At 42.7% G+C, this 18,819-nt stretch overlaps 1 protein-coding gene across 4 annotated transcripts in view; it reads right to left on the bottom strand.

The window, feature by feature from the left end:
• Positions 1–18,819, bottom strand: part of LOC140900544 (lethal(3)malignant brain tumor-like protein 4) — an 84,319-nt gene that overhangs the window by 33,435 nt on the left and 32,065 nt on the right. For all 4 annotated transcript variants that reach the window (XR_012155660.1, XM_073317979.1, XM_073317981.2 and 1 more), the window contains 7 exons: positions 16,516–16,620; positions 13,982–14,117; positions 13,411–13,502; positions 12,088–12,239; positions 10,004–10,080; positions 8,589–8,674; positions 974–1,084 (listed from right to left, as the gene is read on the bottom strand). Coding sequence is in view for 3 of the 4 variants with exons in the window: in XM_073317979.1 (XP_073174080.1) it covers positions 974–1,084; positions 8,589–8,674; positions 10,004–10,080; positions 12,088–12,239; positions 13,411–13,502; positions 13,982–14,117; positions 16,516–16,620 (759 nt within the window). In the remaining variant the exon portion in view is untranslated. The remainder of the gene's footprint in view (positions 1–973; positions 1,085–8,588; positions 8,675–10,003; positions 10,081–12,087; positions 12,240–13,410; positions 13,503–13,981; positions 14,118–16,515; positions 16,621–18,819) is intronic.

Genomic DNA, 18,819 nt, shown 5'->3' on the forward strand with positions numbered 1-18,819 from the left:
TAACTAGAACTTTTTGTTCGCAGTGTTGGCGTAGCCATGTTGGCCTCAGGATATTAGAGAGACAAGATGGGTTAGGTAATATCTATTACGGGGCCAACTTCTGTTGGTGAAAGAGATGAGCTTTTAAGCTACACAGAGCTCTTCTCCAGGTCTAGGAAAGGTACTCAGAGCTTGTCTACACTGACAGCGTTGCAGCGGCACAACTGTACCAGTGGAACTGCGCTGCAGTAAGGCGAAGGGCATGGCTACAATGGAAACTTCAAAGCGCTGTCGTGGGAGCACTCCCGCAGCAGCGCTTTGAAGTGTGAGAGAGGTCCACGAGGCGATTAGCTCCCAGCGCTTGGAGCCTGTTTACACTAGCGCTTTAAAGCACTCTGACTTGCTGCGCTCAGGGGGGTGATTTTTCACATCCCTGAGCCAGCAAGTTAGAGCACTATAAAATGTAAGTGTAGCCAAGCCCCTAGTGAAGACACTACCTATGCCGACAGGAGGAATAGGTACTCTTCCTCCCCGAGAGGCAGTAGTGATGTCAACAGGAGAAGTCCTCCCACCACCACATAAACCTGGGCTCACGTTGACTATGGGTTTCCCCTCCCAGTTCCCTGTTAAGGAGAGCTCAGAAGTTGCTGATGAACTTCTCATTAGTAGTATATCAATGTTCCATTCATTCACACATAGATCATGCAGAAATTGCTCAGGGGAAAGCAAAACCATTTCTGCAAATGTCATTCCAAAATAAGTTAAATTAAACTAGTACCTGACAATAGTAAGCAGTAACACGATGACTCACATGGGACAAACAAACGAAACATAATTTCTAGACTGGACAGCTTTGCTTTCCAGATCTGTTATCTGTAGGGTGTTCCTGCCTTTTGTCATTTCCATAACAAGGAGGAGCCAATCTACACACATTCTGTACCTCAAATCTTTATTCCTGGGCAGAAAGGCACTGTGCTTTCCTTGAAAGGCATACCTTGATACGATGGTCCTCCTTCTCAGCTATTGTTGCCACTCTTATTAACATGGGATTTCTCCTGTCCACAGCCTCCAGCTTTGTGTTAACCTGGAACCCATGGGCTGGACGCTGTAAGAGAAGATTGTAAGTGGAATTGTGAAAAGTCCATAATTTCAAGTCATATAGTACTCGTTATCTTTTCTGGATAAATAGGTAAGTTCCTCCACATACCACAAACAATCCTTTGTAACTTTGGGCCCCACTTTTTGATGCCACTGACTACTTTTGAAACCAAAATCAGGATTTCCTGATGGGTTATGTTGGCAATTTGCTAGCAGCCAAAGGCCACAAATGGGACAATCTGAGCAACACAGAGGAGCTTTTTGCACTCCATACTGGTGGCAGATTTTATTTCCCTCTTAAAGGTTAAAAAAAAATTAGAATTCTCAGGGTAACCTTGACACCATAGGTTTAAAGATGCAGGGCTATTAACCACCCTATGTCTGCAATCAGAACTCCTACTGGGATCCAGAGTATGATCCATCCACCTCCTCAGGTATTTTGGAAGGACACTGGACAGCTAACTACTATGTAACTGAGTTAAATGCAGCCTAGGATGGTAGTGACTGAAAGACACCATCATCTGACAGCTCTCTTCCATAATTTAGATGATGGGATTTGGCAGATCTCATTTCAGTCACTTGTGGACATGTGGTCACATCACATAAACCCCTGTCAAAATTGGCAACAAACGGTCCTACTGCTGGTAGTCTCAGCATAGGCCATTAATTTAATGTGCATGGAAACCCTACTACCATTTCATCCAAGATAGTCCCTCCACCTCAGGGTTGACATACACTGCATGCAGCATGGGGGAAGATGGCCCTGCTGTTACCAGTGCTGTTCCTTTTCTGCAGATAAACAGCGAGAGCAAGTATCCCAGGCTGTCAATCTGGCACCTTTTACCAGCAAGAAAATCACTTCACGTTTTTAAGATTTCTTGATAATGTAGCCTCCTTGGCTTCAGGATGCAGCAATCTCTAGTTAACCCTTTGAATACTACACAAAGTCACATCCTCTCTCCATAGCAACTGGAGGCAGGCCAGATCTTTGCTCTGACCCTGGGCTTAGAACAACTGCCAAAGCTGAAAAATACTACCTGTAAGAAACATTTACAAGTGCTATTCAATTCAAACCATTTGCAGCAGAGCCGGGACATGACATCCTGGAAGAACACCCTATTCCTTTTCAAACTATTTAACAAGCAAACAACAGTCAGAAATGTTTCAGAGTAACAGCCGTGTTAGTCTGTATTCGCAAAAGGAAAAGGAGTACTTGTGGCACCTTAGAGACTAACCAATTTATTTGCGCATAAGCTTTCGTGAGCTACAGCTCACTTCATCGGATGCATACTGTGGAAAGTGTAGTAGATCTTTTTATACACACAAAGCATGAAAGGAAGATGATGTCTGTCTGTATCTGTACAAGTTTTTTCATGCAGTTGATAGATTTCCACTCCATACGGCTAAATGCAGTGCCTTGCATAATGACAGGTTTCAGAGTAACAGCCGTGTTAGTCTGTATTTGCAAAAAGGAAAAGGAGTACTTGTGGCACCTTAGAGACTAACCAATTTATTTGAGCATAAAAACCCTGGGCAAAATACAATCCTCTGAGGGAGGATCAGACTGACTGACATGGAGGGTCCTCAAATGAAAATTCATAGGTGAGAGAATTTTCCCTTTCTCTGTCCCCTCCATGTCAGAAAGCCTTCACAGTAGAATGTAGAAAACAGTAAATCAGCCCTATGGTGGGAGGAAGGATTCAGCTTACACATGTAGAATTGAAAAGGAACTTAAGGGCTCCAGGGGCATCCTGTCCTGTAACATCCTTCTACCAAACACTGCACCAGCGGGGGTGAGAATGTTGACTCTACATTATCTGATAAACTGTTTGAGAATGACAGACCTCCTCAGAAGATGAAAAACTTTTTCACTAAGAGGGTGGTGAAACACTGGAATGCGTTACCTAGGGAGGTGGTAGAATCTCCTTCCTTAGAGGTTTTTAAGGTCAGGCTTGACAAAGCCCTGGCTGGGATGATTTAACTGGGAATTGGTCCTGCTTTGAGCAGGGGGTTGGACTAGATGACCTTCTGGGGTCCGTTCCAACCCTGATATTCTATGATTCTATGATGTGTGTGATCTCTCCACCGACAAAAACCGCTGCTCTTTTCACAGACTGCATAGTCACAAGAGGAGTTGTACCTGAGGCTTTGAATACCTTTGCTGTATTTATTTTATTCACATCTAATATGCATTTCTAGTTCCTTAGGATGTTTGGATTCAGCCAGAAGGGCAACATAGCACTTCCTATTATGCGAGGCAGACTTCAGTAACTTTGGGGATGCGGAGCTGGTTAGTTCACTGATGTACCATATTTGATAGAGTGTGTAACCGCACTTTCATTGACAGCAAGCTCCAAAATCCCCTTGGGCGAAGAGGTAAGATACTTTCAGCAAGAAAAGGAAGAGACCTACCAGCTACGAAGCTGAGAGGTGGCTTTATTAGGACTTGTAGCCCACAGATCAAGATCATGGCAGGGATCTGCACATTGCAAGAGGACTGATAAGAGCAGTGGTCCTCCGATGTGTGTTATGTGACTGCACTGAGATTATCATGGGTTTCTTATAGTGTGCAATATGCCTGCAGTCTTTGACTTGTCTTTCCAAAAATTGCTGATCTTGAGCCCCTGGTAAAGTCATCTTGTAAAATGAAGAGTGTTCTTTGTTTTAGCTGACTTTGCTCTGATGTGTCCATTGTAACCAACATCTAAACCTCAAAGGACACAGACAAAATTACTGAATTTCCTTCAAAACAGGAGGGTGTTTATGAGTTTCTTAGAACAAGTGACTGAAGGTATGTCTTCTCACCTTCCTAGTTGATGGGTTAGGTAGCATTGGATTTTGATTCAGGATAAGTCTCTGTTGAAGAAAGAGAGAGAGAGAGAGAGAGAGAGAGAGAGAGAGAGAGTGTGTGTGTGTGTGTGTGTGTGTGTTTTGAGAGGAGGTTCCAGTTACATCTAACTCAGGTTTGAGAACCAAGACCTGAAGGTAGTTATAATCACAATCTTCTTTACCATCTATATTTCAGTGGCTGAAGGGGCAAGGCATAAGGGAGGGTCTTTCAGCACACATCTGAGATAAGAGGACCACGGCCTCTACTTTTGAGTCTCTCTTCCTCTTGTGACACCTCTTTTGGTTTTCCCACTGAACTTGGATGCAAACAGGTTCCTCAACAGGCTGCCCACCTGGCCTGGGATGCACTACAAGGTGAGCTGATCGAGACAGCATTCCCTCAGTTCTGAGAGTATCTTGCTGAGCTGACTGACCCTGATTTTCCTTCTTGGCATTGAACCTGAGGAAAAGAGAGCTTCTGCCCAGGACAGGAACAAGGTTACTTCTCTAAGGAGAGCTGAAGGTTTTCTGCATTCTTAGCAGTTATATACACACTGGATTTCTGAAGAATCATCTGCTGTAAATGGAGGAGTGTCTGATGGCCCAAAGCATGAGACAGGTTATACTCCATGACTCCTCCTTGGACCACACTCTCCCTCAAGTCATATAGAAGTCCAGATGTGTTCCCACTACATGGGATCTGATATCTAAACTGAGCAGGGGTGGCCAAACTGAGCCTGAGAAGGGAATTTACCAATATACATTGCCAAAGAGCCAAGGTAATACGTCAGCAACCCCCCCATCAGCTCCCCGCTGCTCCCAGCGCTTCCCATCCACCGGCAGCCCCGCCAGTCAACACCTCCCCTTCCCTCCCAATCAGCTGTTTCGTGGCATGCAGGAGGCCGGGGCGGGATGGGGAGGAAGAGGAGCAAGGGCACTGCAGGCTTAGGGGAGGGGGAGCAAAGGGGTGGAGTGGGGGCAGGGCCTGTGGCAAAGCCAGGGGTTGAACAGTGAGCACCCTCCGGCACATTGGAAAGTTGGCGCCTGTCGCTCCAGCCCCGGAGTCGGTGCCTATACAAGGAGCCGCATATTAACTTCTGAAGAGCCGCATGTGGCTCCGGAGCCGCAGGTTGGCCACCCCGATACTGAGGATCAGCTTCTCCGGACCCAACAGGAGGTAGCTGTTAAATATAAGAATGAATTTACCTAGAAAGCAATTACATGAATTTGAAGAAATTTGGACCATGTCTCTAGATATATTTGGATAAAAAATGTTCAGATGGCTCGAAGAAAGCCAGTCCTCCATTCTTCCTACCTCCTCTTCTTTCCTTCCCCACCCCTTCTTCCTATTCACGTATGTTTTCTCCTGTTTTATTACTGTTACTCTCCTCCTAACATGTTATGTCTATGTAGTATTGCCTGGTTTTGTATTGTCTGGTCTTGCATCCTTAACAAGCTCCTAACTCTGCATAATTCTACTGGAGATCCCATAAAGCATGTGGTATTTGAAACATATACAAGCTGCAGGTCATTTACCTTTTTGTACTTTGCATTGTCTGGTTCTTTACGGAAATCAATACAGAATTAATCACACACAAAAAATGAATTCATCAAGAGATGCCAGTCCTGGATCTGGACCAAGGTCTTTATATACTCATTTGCTGCAACTGCTGGCTGGAAGCAAAGCAAGAATTGTGCCAGGTCTCCACACGCGAGCCCTACTAGCCCAGGAGATGAGTCAGATTTTAATCTCAGCAGATGTGTGCTAATGTTGGACAAATCAAACGCTATCTTTTCCCATCTCTCTTCTGAAATAAAGAATGCCTGTGACAATAACTTATATGCTAGAGTTTTATGAGGACTGTAATTGGCCCTTCCACTTGTTTGCTCAAAGCCATGCTTCTGAAGGCTTTTGGCAATGGCTGCTGGACCCTGCATAATATGATGAGAAGGTCATCGGACAAGGGTAGACACATATTCCTTTCACTTGAAGGGGGGGATGACATTGGCATTCGTGAATTCCTGTGTAGAAGTTACAACTCTGCTTCTATTGCAGCAGGAAACTAAAGTATCGCTGGGTGACTCGCCTCAATTGTATCTCCAGGAGGATTATTTTCATATTTTAAAACTTTGGGAAGACAATGACATAATGATGGATTTCAGTATTTCCACCTGGAATATTGATCTCCTTATGGACTTGTTGAGAGAACTGAGATATAAAAGAGGTTGCAGGCCATTGTTTCTCTTTGAATCACAAAGAATCTTGCCCCCTTTCCAAAATCTCTCTTTCTCCCTGGAACTGGTTCTATTGTTCCAACATGTAGGAGATGGATTATTGCACCCTTAGTCTTCTGATGCTGTGAAGGGTCTTTAGATAGAGTTTTATTTTAATTAACTTTGTGGAAAACATGAACTTGTCCCTGGGACGAGTGACTTCTATTGAGCATCCTTCCCTGATTGCCTCAAGTATCCATTTTCTGAGGGCCCATCTTGAAGCAAGCCTCATAAAAGGGGGGAGTGGTTCAGACTTGAGAAACCCCAAAACAAGAGAAGCTTTTGGGACTGGATGGTTTGGAATCCCACCAAGGGTCTTCCAACAGCAATGGCCTCTTCCTCATGTGTAATCTCTATGCTAGGACCTGAAGGAGCAGTGACTTCAAAGGTTTCAGAGTAGCAGCTGTGTTAGTCTGTATCCGTAAAAAGAAAAGAGTACTTGTGGTACCTTAGAGACTAACCAATTTATTAGAGCATAAGCTTTCGTGAGCTACAGCTCAAATAAATTGGTTAGTCTCTAAGGTGCCACAAGTACTCCTTTTCTTTTGACTTCAAAGAGAACACTTGTTGGGATAAGATAGTTTGAAGTTTCTCTCACTGGAAAGAGGGAGAGATTTATTCTCGTCTAAAGCTGCAGTGGCTGCTTTGTCTCCACACTCCCCAAAAAGTTTACCAATAAACTATTTCAAGTGAAGCCACAGTTACCTCTGGGAATCAACTATGGAAGTTTTGAATGTACTGCAAATTTAGCCAGCTGAAGCATCAATGCTGAAAAAGCCACTAGGGAAATCTAGCTTTAAGTAGATTTTATTTAGTGGTTTTTCCAGGACTTTTTTGCCCACTCACAATGACTACCCAGTTGAGCACAGACCTCCACGATAAAAAACTTCAGCCAATAACCTCAGGACTGAGGCTGCTGTATCCAAGTTTAGTCTGAGTGATGATCTTATTCTCTTGTCCATGTGTTTGGCAGGAATACTCCCTCGGCTGGTATGATTATGCCTATTACTAAGGACGCTGCAGCAGGCTTAAATTTAGACAGAGTAATGAAGACCTTTTAATCGTTAGGTACAAATAAGTCTTGAAAGTGAATTCCCACTCCACCTTCACCAGACCCTCATAAACCAGGTGAGGAAGAATTACACAGCTCCTTGTCAACTCTGCCAGGTTTTTTTTTTTTTTTTTTGGCTATTTCATTTTCTAGCACAAGCACCCGTGAAGTTAGTCCTCTATTCAAGCTTAATTCTGAAAAGCTAGCTGAAAGTCTGGGGTATCTTGCTTATAGCCCTAGCTTTACAGATTTCTCCTCTTAGGAGGCTCTAGAGGGGAGAGTCTCTTGTTGGAGGTGCTTAGACTTCGCACTGTCCCATTAAGAGCTGATTGTGAACAATGTCCTTCAGTTCCTGGGCCAAATCCCTTTGACAAGGTGAGGGAGGGGCAGAGGCAGGAGGAGAGTGCATTACCAAGGAGATTGAAAGGACAGTCTGTAGGCATGTCTCCTGAAGGAAAATTACTAGTAGTCACTCCCTCCTGTGGGACCCCTGGAGACTGGAAGGGGAGAGGAGGTAGGTCCATCTCCCATGGAAGGGGACCGTGTCATCTGCTGCTGGCTCCAGGCTGAGTGAGCACTGACCAGACAGCATGAGGAGTGAGCTGGAATCAGTGGAGACTGGCTCACTGGTATCAGAAAGGATGCAGCCACTGACACCTTTCATGACAGCTGAGCTCCTGTAGGCAGAACAACTTGTGGGGAGGGTGGAATCTTTGTGGCCTTGTCAACCATCTGAGCATGGACCTTGCTTACAGGCTGGCTGGGAACAGGGCTTTGCTCCTCTGGGTTTTTGCTGTAGGACTTCACCTTCCCCTGATATTCAGGAGACACCAGCGAACGTTTCCTCCTTTGCAAGCCGTGGGAATAGCTTTCATGTGGTCTGCTTGACAGTCTCAGCATGGACCTCTCTCTCCCACTGGCTGAGAGCTTCCCCTTGGTCCCAGGAGCCGCCTGATGAGTGTGCCAGGAGATTGCTGTCTGTATCTGCTATTTCTATGGGTTAGGGGAGGTGCTGGTCTTCATACCCTCCTCACAAAGCCAAAAGATTTTTTTTTTTTAGCTTAGCAGTTTTGAGGAGAAAAACCTCAACGCCAATGAAGAAACAGACATTCAGTTAAAAATCTTTCAGAAATCACACAAAAGCTCCTCTCCAAAGGGAGCCCTGGAGTCTGCCATGTCTGGGGCTTGGAAACAGGATTCTGGAGAGTCCCTCCTGCTAAACCCAGCCTCAGAGCAAAGATCCGGTGTGCCTCAGTGGCGTGGAGATGGGGAACGTCCCACTGTGAAGCCTGCCTGACATGGATGGTACAATCTACAGTAATATTCTGATCCAGTGAGACAAAAGAACTTCACCAACCAGTTTAAATGCTCTTGCTGGGGCTGCCTGGGAACTGGTTTCTTCCAAATATTTCTCCCATGAGAAGCTTTTGGAATCCTTGTATTCTGGAAAAGATGAAGGACTATCTTAAGAGTTAAATTATAAAAAACCCCAATCAAGTACAAAACCACCACCACAGGAGAACAACTATGTAATACATGGCTATTCTTTTGAGAGTGCTCAGTTCACAGATGGCAGATTGACATCCTTGCAGAATTAAGCCACCTGTTTATTCACACAGAAAATGTACAGTACAGGCAGTTGCAGTGCAAGCTTCCAGAACACAGACAATGAGCCTCAACCCAGATTTGAAGAAACTAGGGTAGTTCATTTCTTTATTGCTCCATCAATTCTTGGTCTCTCGAGTAAGTTGCCAAACAGATCCAGTCATGGGTTTTTGTGATGTGAACTGAGATCATCAAATTAATTTCCTACATTGCAGGCTTCTGAACAGCTGTCAGATGGTGGAGACGTTCCATCACTTCCTACCTATCCATAGGCTGGATGCAAATTAGTAGCCTGGAGGTGAAAGGCTCCATCTCTCCCATTAACTTCCTGAGATTATGGTAAACCAATTTCTTGTATTTCAACAAGAGTGGGATATGCTCTCCTTCGCAGCACACTGCAAACTACATTTTAAAAAATTGTTCTATGTCTTTTTTCTATCCCTGCTCTTTATCACCATCTTAGCAGCCTGAATTTGAGAGTCTCAGTGGTGTTCCCATTGGACAGCCGTGCACATCACAAAATCACACAACTGGCAAATTGAGGACTCCCAGAGAAGTCAAGAATTGAACAGACACTAGCTTTCCATTGTGGTAGAAGCTCACATTCCCACCAATGCTGCTAAACCTATTAAGCAAATAAAGAAAGAACTTCGTGCTACAGGGCTGTCAATCTGGCACCAAGTGGACATGATTTCTTTTAAGCAAAAAAACAAAAACAAACCTGATAAAGCCTGAAAACAACACAATTTCCCTGCAGATTTTATCCTTTCCATTTGGTAATATCTCAATTTCAATGCAGAAAAAACAGACAGGGGTCCAATCTTTCCACCTTTTTCCAGGAATTCCATACCCCCATCTTCAAGGGCATGAGACTGATCCTCTTTTTTCCAGCTCGCCTTCAAGGAAATACTGCATCTACCTCAAAAGGCCTCCCCCCAAAAAATTAAATTCAATTCCAAATGACCAAACCCTATGTCAGTGGCTTGAAAGAGCTATAGAAATCAAATAGAGTTGCACTTCAAGTGCGCATTAATAATAACCCTGTTCAGCCAATAAAAGAAAGGGTATTGAATAGAACTCATAACTTGCAAATTTATAATTATGCAGGAGATAGAGCTTGCAGGTCTTCTCACTGAAGCAAGAAACACAATCCTGCTTTTAACATACCAGGTGGTGTTGTCAGTGGGGTTCCAGTTTCTTGGCAGTAACCAACAGGACGAATATATGGGCTGCTAGCATCACACCTGGATCAAAAGGAAAGAATTGGCTCCAGTCAACTTTAATGTGAGAAGAAACACAGCAGATCAAATCCCATCTGATGTTTCTTTGCTGGGGCAGCAGATGCTTTTAGCGTGTGTGATCATGATGTACAGCACAAGTGCTTCCTTGCTGGAATTCACAAAAGGTACATTTTCAAGAACTGACATTTAAGTTGCCCCAGCAAGACAGGTGAATACTAAAGAGCCAAAGTATGTGTTTGTGTAGCTAACACATATTTTCTAAGCACTGTTCTTTGAAACCTGAGCCCACTGAATTAGTCTGGGCACAGATTTTCAAAACTAAAACACAAAACAAGCAAACAAAAACTGTAAAAACACATACCACAAAAAGCCTATGCAAGAAATAAAAGCTATGGCGGTGGGGGGCAGGGGTATGATTTGAAGACTTGAGCTTACAACTGTGTACATATTTCATTAATTGAACCTGAAGCCAAGTGGAACTTGCCTGGCTTCTGATTTTGTTACAAATCCCAAACTTGGTCCAAGTACTTGAAATTTTGAGAGAACACGACCCAAGTTCTGAGAAAGCCCCTTTCTTCCCATGCGTTCTGGGGAAGGGACTGATGGTTTCATGCCAAACCAGGCAAAACAATGCAGCTTCAGCCAAATTTTGTTTTGAAGGTTTTTTAATTTTTATTCTAAGTTTTTTCAAATCTGAAACTCAAAATGAAACGTGGAGCAAACGTAAAACCTTGCAGACTAAGACAGTAATGGAACCAATTCTAAAGCCCTGCAAACTAAAACTGCAGTGTTGGACACAGCTCTGGATGAGACTTATCTGTGGGAAGGAAAACATCAGAACATAAGAACGGCCATACTGGGTCAAACCAAAGGTCCATCTAGCCCAGTATCTGTCTTCCGACAGTGGCCAATGCCAGGTGCCCCAGAGGGAATGAACAGAACAGGGAATCATCAAGTGATCCATCCATCCCCTGTCACCCATTAGCACAGTACAAACAAGCAAGTGCCTATTTGCCTTCCTGGAGTAAGAAACAACTGGGAAAAGAGTGTAATAATAAAGAAACAACCACCACACACAGAGCTGATGGGTGAGAATCTAAATGCTTTGTATTGCTTTCATAGATCAACAGCTAAGTTTTTTTTATAAATTAAACTAAAGACTGCACACACCTATAGTGTACATTGGGATATACGGAATGGAGAAGAAAAGTGTTTCCTTTACAAATATTCAATATGGTCTCATGGTTAAATGACACTAAATGAAGGAGTAAATGACACTTCCTTATTTACTCTCTCCACACCTGTCAAGATTTTATAGACCTCAATCATATCCCACCTTAGTCGTCTCTTTTCCAAGCTGAAAAGTCTCAGTCTGATTAATCTCTCCTCATACGGAAGCTGTTCCATACCCCTAATAATTTTTGTTGCCCTTTTCTGAACCTTTTCCAATTCCAATATCTTTTTTTGAGATGGGGGTGACCACATCTGCATGCAGTATTCCAGATGTGGGTGTACCATGGATTTATATAGAGGCAACATGATATTTTCGGTCTTAAATTATTAAAATTAAATATTCACCATCTAAAAAAAGCACCCTGAGATTCTCAGATGAAAAGTGCAATAAAAGAATAGGCCGTAATTTTCAAAAAAGAGTAAGACCCTGACCTAAATCCATTGAATTGAAGGGAAAGACTTCCATTGATTTCAATATATTCACAGAAGGCAGTCAGACACGGGTCTCCATCCCAGGGAGGTGATAGCTGGAAGCCAGAAACCTTTAAGAGGATGCTCTTGAAGGACCATGAAGAGAGAAATACAGGTGCAGTTACCTCAAAACTGTGAGGAGGCCACTTATTTAGAAGCCTGAAAATGGATTCAGGAGCCCCAAAGCACTCACACTTAAAAATCTTAGCAGCTAAATATTAGAGAGCATGCACTTTACGGCAAGATGTTACAAGGGGAAAAATATCACAGTATTTGCAGATACAGTTTGGAAATAGTTTTCTTTACCAGTAGTCATAACTCTCATCCCAGTTGTCGAAATGAATTAGCAGCCGGTTATCCAACATATCAGCGATGCTTGCCACGCACATCAAAGATGGATTCTTTCTGTCCACTGCCTCTAGTTTCATTCCCACCCGAAAACCAGATGGTGTGACAGGCTAAGAAATAGCATAGAGGGAAAAGGTATGTCAAGCTCTATGCCAGGTCATTTAAATTACTGTTCCAAACCTATTTGGTTCAGGTTATTTAAACAAAACACTGTAGTAGTAGAAAACAATATCACACTGTAACTACTTGCTTGTCAGAACATCTGTCAGGAGGGTTAAAGCCCAGATTTCCATGTGTTCTGACAACAATGCCCATGATTTCTAACAATGGCTTGGTGCAATCTGAATACTGCTTATGTTCAATTACACCAGAGCCAGGCAGTTCAGAGACAGAGGTACAGAGGGCCCTTCTGGTGATGAGTACTGATTGAGGATGGATACTAGCACTGCAAGCCCTACCATATTAATGGAGGAGAAGTCAGATGTGGCTTGTGAGAGTCTCCAGGGTATACAGGTGGGTCAGTCCAAAAAGCAGAGCCAGAACTACATGCTAAGGCCCCAATCCCTATAAAGCAAATCCTCCATCCTTTTGCAATATCAGGGTAAGAATACTTTGATTAGGCTGAATGGGAAATGGTGCTGTTCAAAGAAACCAGGAGACCACTTGACTAACTCAGGATGGGGAAAAAACAGTGGCAGTGAAGATAGAAAAACGACAGAGATATAGGTAAGCTTGAAAGCTTGTTTCTCTCACCAACAGAAGTTGGTCCAATAAAAGATATTTCCTCACCCACCTCTAATATCCTGGGACCAGCAAGGCTATAACAACATTACAAACAGAGATATGTACAGGGATGAACACCTTTGTGTATGGTGCTGGATAAACAGGACTTGTGAGATTCTTAGAGTACAGGGAAGTATCACAAACATCTAGAAGCTGAGACCTAAGCAAAAACAGAGTATTACAATTTATTTAACTAATGCTAATGTAAATCAGCAGAAGAGAGATCAAGGAGGAGAGCAAATGTACATCTTTGCCTGGGAAGTTAGTGAATGTTGTGGGGGGCCTTGGGGATGGATAAGTAAGAAAATTACTCTGGTTTCCCATCCTACAAATAAATTGCTGTGGGAAACTGCTCCCATATGACTCCACTAAGTTCTGCAGTGTTACAGCTTCTGTCCTGAGCATATAAAAAGGACATGTTTATATTCTGGCCAAAGTTTTAGGCAGTGGTTACTTAATATCAGTCGTATCAGCATTATACCCGATGCCACCACTTACTGTGTTGAGGGTCTTGAAAAGGTTTTTTGGGGCTGCTTGAGCTTTGCAATTCTTCAAATACAAAACCCAATTAAATTCCCCTTCCTTGTAACCTAGAAAAAGAGATCAGAGATTGTTTTACATTGTTCCTGCCATATTCAGATTGGTTTTTCAAAAATGGAAATAACCTAGAGAAGGATTTGAACTTTGCATGATACCTGCCCATGTACAATCTTCAAGGGTTATGCATTTCAGTTAACACATTATTATTCCCTCTTTTACTGCACTGTCTAATCATTAATCTGAAACTTCAAATGTTTCTAGGAAATGGAACGCAAGAAAGAAAGCATAAGTTGTGAACAAAGACATTCACTGATTTGCATGCTCACTTAATAAAGAATTGCAAATTACTTTCACTAACGATGCCAAGCACTGGGAATATCAGTAAGAAATTGGTTTGCTCTTCTGGCAATTGTCTTCCCACTTCAAATCATTCAAAGTGGGTTTGACATGAAACAAAACATGGACACTAAGGGCAGCCAGTTCACAGCAAAATGTGTTGCTTCTTGTACAGGTTTATTTCTCCATGTACCTTTCGGAGAGAGCAGCTTGTGACCTGTCTTTTCACACCAGCCAACAGGGTGGATATCTGGGGAGTCAGCATTAACCCAGAAGTCATAGTACTCAGAATAACCATCAAAATGTAACCGCATCCTGTATCCTTGCACCTACAAGCACAAGAGATTGCATTATCTTAAAGGGACATTGACAAGTGACATAAAAATACTATTTTTTAAAGTCATTAACTCTCTTCCCTTTGGGTTTGTAAAACTGAAAGGATCTTTAAAAAACTAATTTACTTTTCAAAATTCAGTTTTACTTTTTCCATTTATGCTGTTTGCTTACTTTTTCCATTACACTCAGGGCTGGTCTACGCTACCATTTAAGTCGATCTAACTTATGTCACTCAGAGGTGTGAAAAAGCACTGCCCCCCTGAAGCGATGCAAGTTTCGCACTGCCCAAACCGGCGCTATGTCGGTGTGAGACATTCTCCCGCCGACACACCTTCCACTTCTCATCAAGGTGGAGTAACTATGCCAACGGCAGAGAGCTCTCCCATTGGCACAGCTACATCAGTGCTGTTGTGCCGATGTACTGCTGTACCGTAGACTTGCCCTCAGTTTGGACAATGTAAAATAAGACTTGTCAGTTTCATTTTCTTGTTCTCATACTGTAGCCCTACATTGCAATGTTTTGGGTTGCACATACTACAGGGGAACTGCAGAGGGTCCAACCCAACCCAGTTTTTCAATGATTTAAAAAGACACTATGAAAACATTTCTATTCGTATATGTTTTACAAAGCCTTAAGGCCCGGTTTTGAAATCCTTGCCCATTTCAATCCACCTGGATTGACTGGGGCACTGTGCTGGGGGAAGCCCCCTTGCACCACAATCTGGGGCTACAGCTCTTCTCTGGCTCTCACAGAGTTCTCTCCCTGCTTGTGGTATACAAGAGTTTCTTCAAACAAACAAAGGAAAAGGGGATCTTTCCCTCTCCCTCCCTGGGGACCAGGAGAATTAAAGTAAAAAATAAATAAATAAAAGGGTATTCAATCTCTTAGGCAGTTTCTCCATCACCCTTTTGTCAGTCTGCTTATCTGCTGGCTTTAGTATCCTTGATCAGGGCTAGGGGCCATCTTTAGGCCCTCCCCTTTCGGTAACCCGACTCAGCTTCAGGAGTGGCAGGCTCCACATCATCCTCTTCATTGATCTATTCCTGCAGTCAGTTGTCTCTGAGGCATAGCAGTCTTCCCCATAACTGCCACCCCTTGCTGTGACAGGCTTTCCCCTTTTCAGCTTCCTCCCCTGCCAGGCAGAGCAAGCCTTGTAGGTGTGTCTGTGTTGGCTTATTTTATCCATTGTTATTGTGTCCATTGTAAATGGTTCCCTGGTTGTTCCCCCTTATTTTAACTAGCACAGACATTCTGTTTCCAGCCTGCTGATCCACTTACCTCCCTAATCCTGTTTCTCACGAAATGAAGCCTCACCCATGTCCAATTACCCTTGTCAAACCAGGCCTATAGTCCGGTTAGTGCTGGCTGAGTCCAGAGAAGCTCATTAGGTTCCCCTCAATTAAGGTGAGGGTGTGCCCCCTTACAGGTGCACATGTGAGTTAGAATTACATAACAACTGAAAAAAGAAAAAGAGTACCTGTGGCACCTTAGAGACTAACCAATTTATTTGAGCATGAGCTTTCATGAGCTACAGCTCACTTCATCGGATGCATACTGTGGAAACTGCAGAAGACATTATATACACACAGAGACCATGAAACAATACCTCCTCCCACCCCACTGTCCTGCTGGTAATAGCTTATCTAAAGTGATCATCAAGTTGGGCCATTTCCAGCACAAATCCAGGTTTTCTCACCCTCCGCCCCCCCCCACACAAACTCACTCTCCTGCTGATAATAGCCCATCCAAAGTGACCACTCTCTTCACAATGTGTATGATAATCAAGGTGGGCCATTTCCTGCATAAATCCAGGTTTTATGCAGGAAATGGCCCACCTTGATTATCATACACATTGTGAAGAGAGTGGTCACTTTGGATGGGCTATTACCAGCAGGAGAGTGAGTTTGTGTGTGTGGGGGTGGAGGGTGAGAAAACCTGGATTTGTGTTGGAAATGGCCCAACTTGATGATCAGTTTAGATAAACTATTACCAGCAGGACAGTGGGGTGGGAGGAGGTATTGTTTCATGGTCTCTGTGTGTATATAATGTCTTCTGCAGTTTCCACAGTATGCATCCGATGAAGTGAGCTGTAGCTCATGAAAGCTCATGCTCAAATAAATTGGTTAGTCTCTAAGGTGCCACAGGTACTCCTTTTCTTTTTGCGAATACAGACTAACACGGCTGTTACTCTGAAACATAACAACTGAAGGATCTGGTCCCAAATTTAGATTCTCAAGTACGTTCCTTTAGCTTTCAGCTCAAACTTCTCCCAGCCCTTACATTACTTGGCTTATTTTATTTTTTTAAAACAATCTAAAAGATTACTCCTCCTTAGACTTCTGATGTTGTTTTCTAATTAAAAGGAAATCAAATCCAGGAAGAACAATTACCTCAACAATGGTGAGGACACAAAATAAAGATGGGTGTCCAGGATCCAGTCCCTCCAACTTCATTCCAACTTTAAATCCATTCCTAGTTTGTGGGAAGGATTGATACTGTGGGGAAATTAATGTTGGAGGGAAAAAATTGTATTTCACTTTTACAGACACAACCTATTTCAGAATAGTCACCAGAAACACTAAAGACTTCTAGTTTTCAGTTTAGCAAAAACTATCATCACTAGAAATCACTTCAGTGTTACCCTTGCATAATTTTGAATGGTTTCCCATGACTGGATGCAGGTGCCCTCAGTTGTTTCCTGTTCTGTATCCCTTTTAAAATGAGAGGTGATGTCCAATGGTCAAGCACAGTTACATGGATCAAAAATAGCATCATCACGTGTCACTAATATATCTGCAGATGACATTCTAAACCCTCACTGTCAAAGTATCTGATTTTTTTAAGAACTAACTTGGAAGTCTGTTTTAATTAACTACAGGTACAAGCAAATCTTTTAAAATGTCCCAAGGCAAGTTTAATTTTTACATAAAGGACCCCTTTTATAGAGCCCCAATCCAGAAGGCCTGCCATAGGGAAAACCATTGGGGACTTTTGCCTGTGTCAGGATTGGGTCCGTACTACAGTCATTATCCCAACAGAGCACATTCATTCTTTAGGGCTTGTCTACATGTGGAGTTATTCAGGACTAGCTGCTCTGGAATAACTCCATCGCCTGGTCTATACCAGAGGGGGGATCCATCTAAGTTACGCAACTTCAGCTACGTGAATAATGTAGCTGAAGTCGATGTACTTAGATCGACTTACCGTGGTGTCTTCACTGCAGTGCTGCTGCCGCTCCCCCATCGACTCCGCCTGTGCCTCTCTCAGCGGTGGAATACAGGAGTCAACGGGAGAGCACTCGGGGGTCGATTTATCGCGTCTAGACTAGACGCGATAAATCGATCCCCGCTGGATCGATCACTGCCCGCCAATGCGGCGGGTAGTGCAGACATACCCCATATGTGAGTGTTCCTATTCTGGAATAAGAGTGTTTTGTTCTGGTTTGGGTTAATCCACTTTGAAGAAAAGTGTCCACACATGCTGTTATTCAGGAATAGTTTTTACACTCCAAATTCACATCCAACCTCAATCCGAATTAACTTTCAATTATAGATAAGCCTAAAGAATAGGTTCTCTATAACTGGAACTGCAAACAGCTTACTGCAATACAGTGAAACCTTAAAAGATTTTCCTTTCACTTTATGGTGGTCTCGGTCCTACAAGTTGCTGAGTACCCTCTACTGCCAACAAAGTTGGTGGCATTTGTGGGAGATCAGCACCCTACGGGGTCGGGGCCTATAGATAAAGTTTCACCATATCCAACTTCTCTGTACTCTGATTTAGACACAGCAACTGGATGCTACTTCTACCCTCACTTGTAATGACTGCCTCTTAATAAAATAATCTATAACTGTCCAAGATTCAAGCATCCAATTAATTTTAACAGTGTTTTAATTAGTAAGGCTAGAATCAGCATCACACAACCACCAGTCATGAGTAGGACATATAAAAAGATACTAAACTGCGCCTCTCCACTGCGACTGAGTGATCTGCTAATAGCTGATTTACTCATAACTGAAGCAGACTACAACGTTATTTGTGGCCAAGATTAAGTGCAAGGACTACAAAGGGTGTGTAAATGTCACCTAGACGCACTGTTGCCTTAAAAGAAAAATAAGAGATTTAAAACAAATCAAATATTAGCCAATCATATCTGAAATCTAGAGAATTAACTCTTCGTCCCCTGAATTAACTTCAGTAATAATATTTTGCCTCTTTATACTACTTTTCAGAGAATCTCAGATTGTTTTACAAGGATTAACTAATTGAGCCTCACAGCCCTTCCATGAGGTAAGGTACATTATTATATTTGTTTTTAGTGTGGGAAACAGTTTTCCTGTCCCACAAAATTTTTTGAGGTTTCAAAAATTTTCCCTGTCCTGAATTGGGACAAAAAGTCAAAATTCTCGAAAATTTTCACAAACCAAAAATCCAAAAGTATTTTTTGTTCGGGTCAAGCAAAACATTTCATTCTGATTTTGACTGCTTTTTATTTATTTATTCAAATTGAATTAACTAACTTTTAAAATATGTCTGTCTGAACCAAAAATCTGCAATTTTGTATTTATTAAGTGTCAAAATGGAACACTTCTACAACTTCAAAACCTTTTATCCCTACAAATGTTTTTGAACTGTAAATTTGTTGAAACCAACTCTTTCCCACAAAAAGTTTGTTATGATTAAATGGCATTTTT

Source organism: Lepidochelys kempii, chromosome 19 (assembly GCF_965140285.1).
Source record: "Lepidochelys kempii isolate rLepKem1 chromosome 19, rLepKem1.hap1, whole genome shotgun sequence".
Lineage (NCBI taxonomy): Eukaryota > Metazoa > Chordata > Testudines > Cheloniidae > Lepidochelys > Lepidochelys kempii.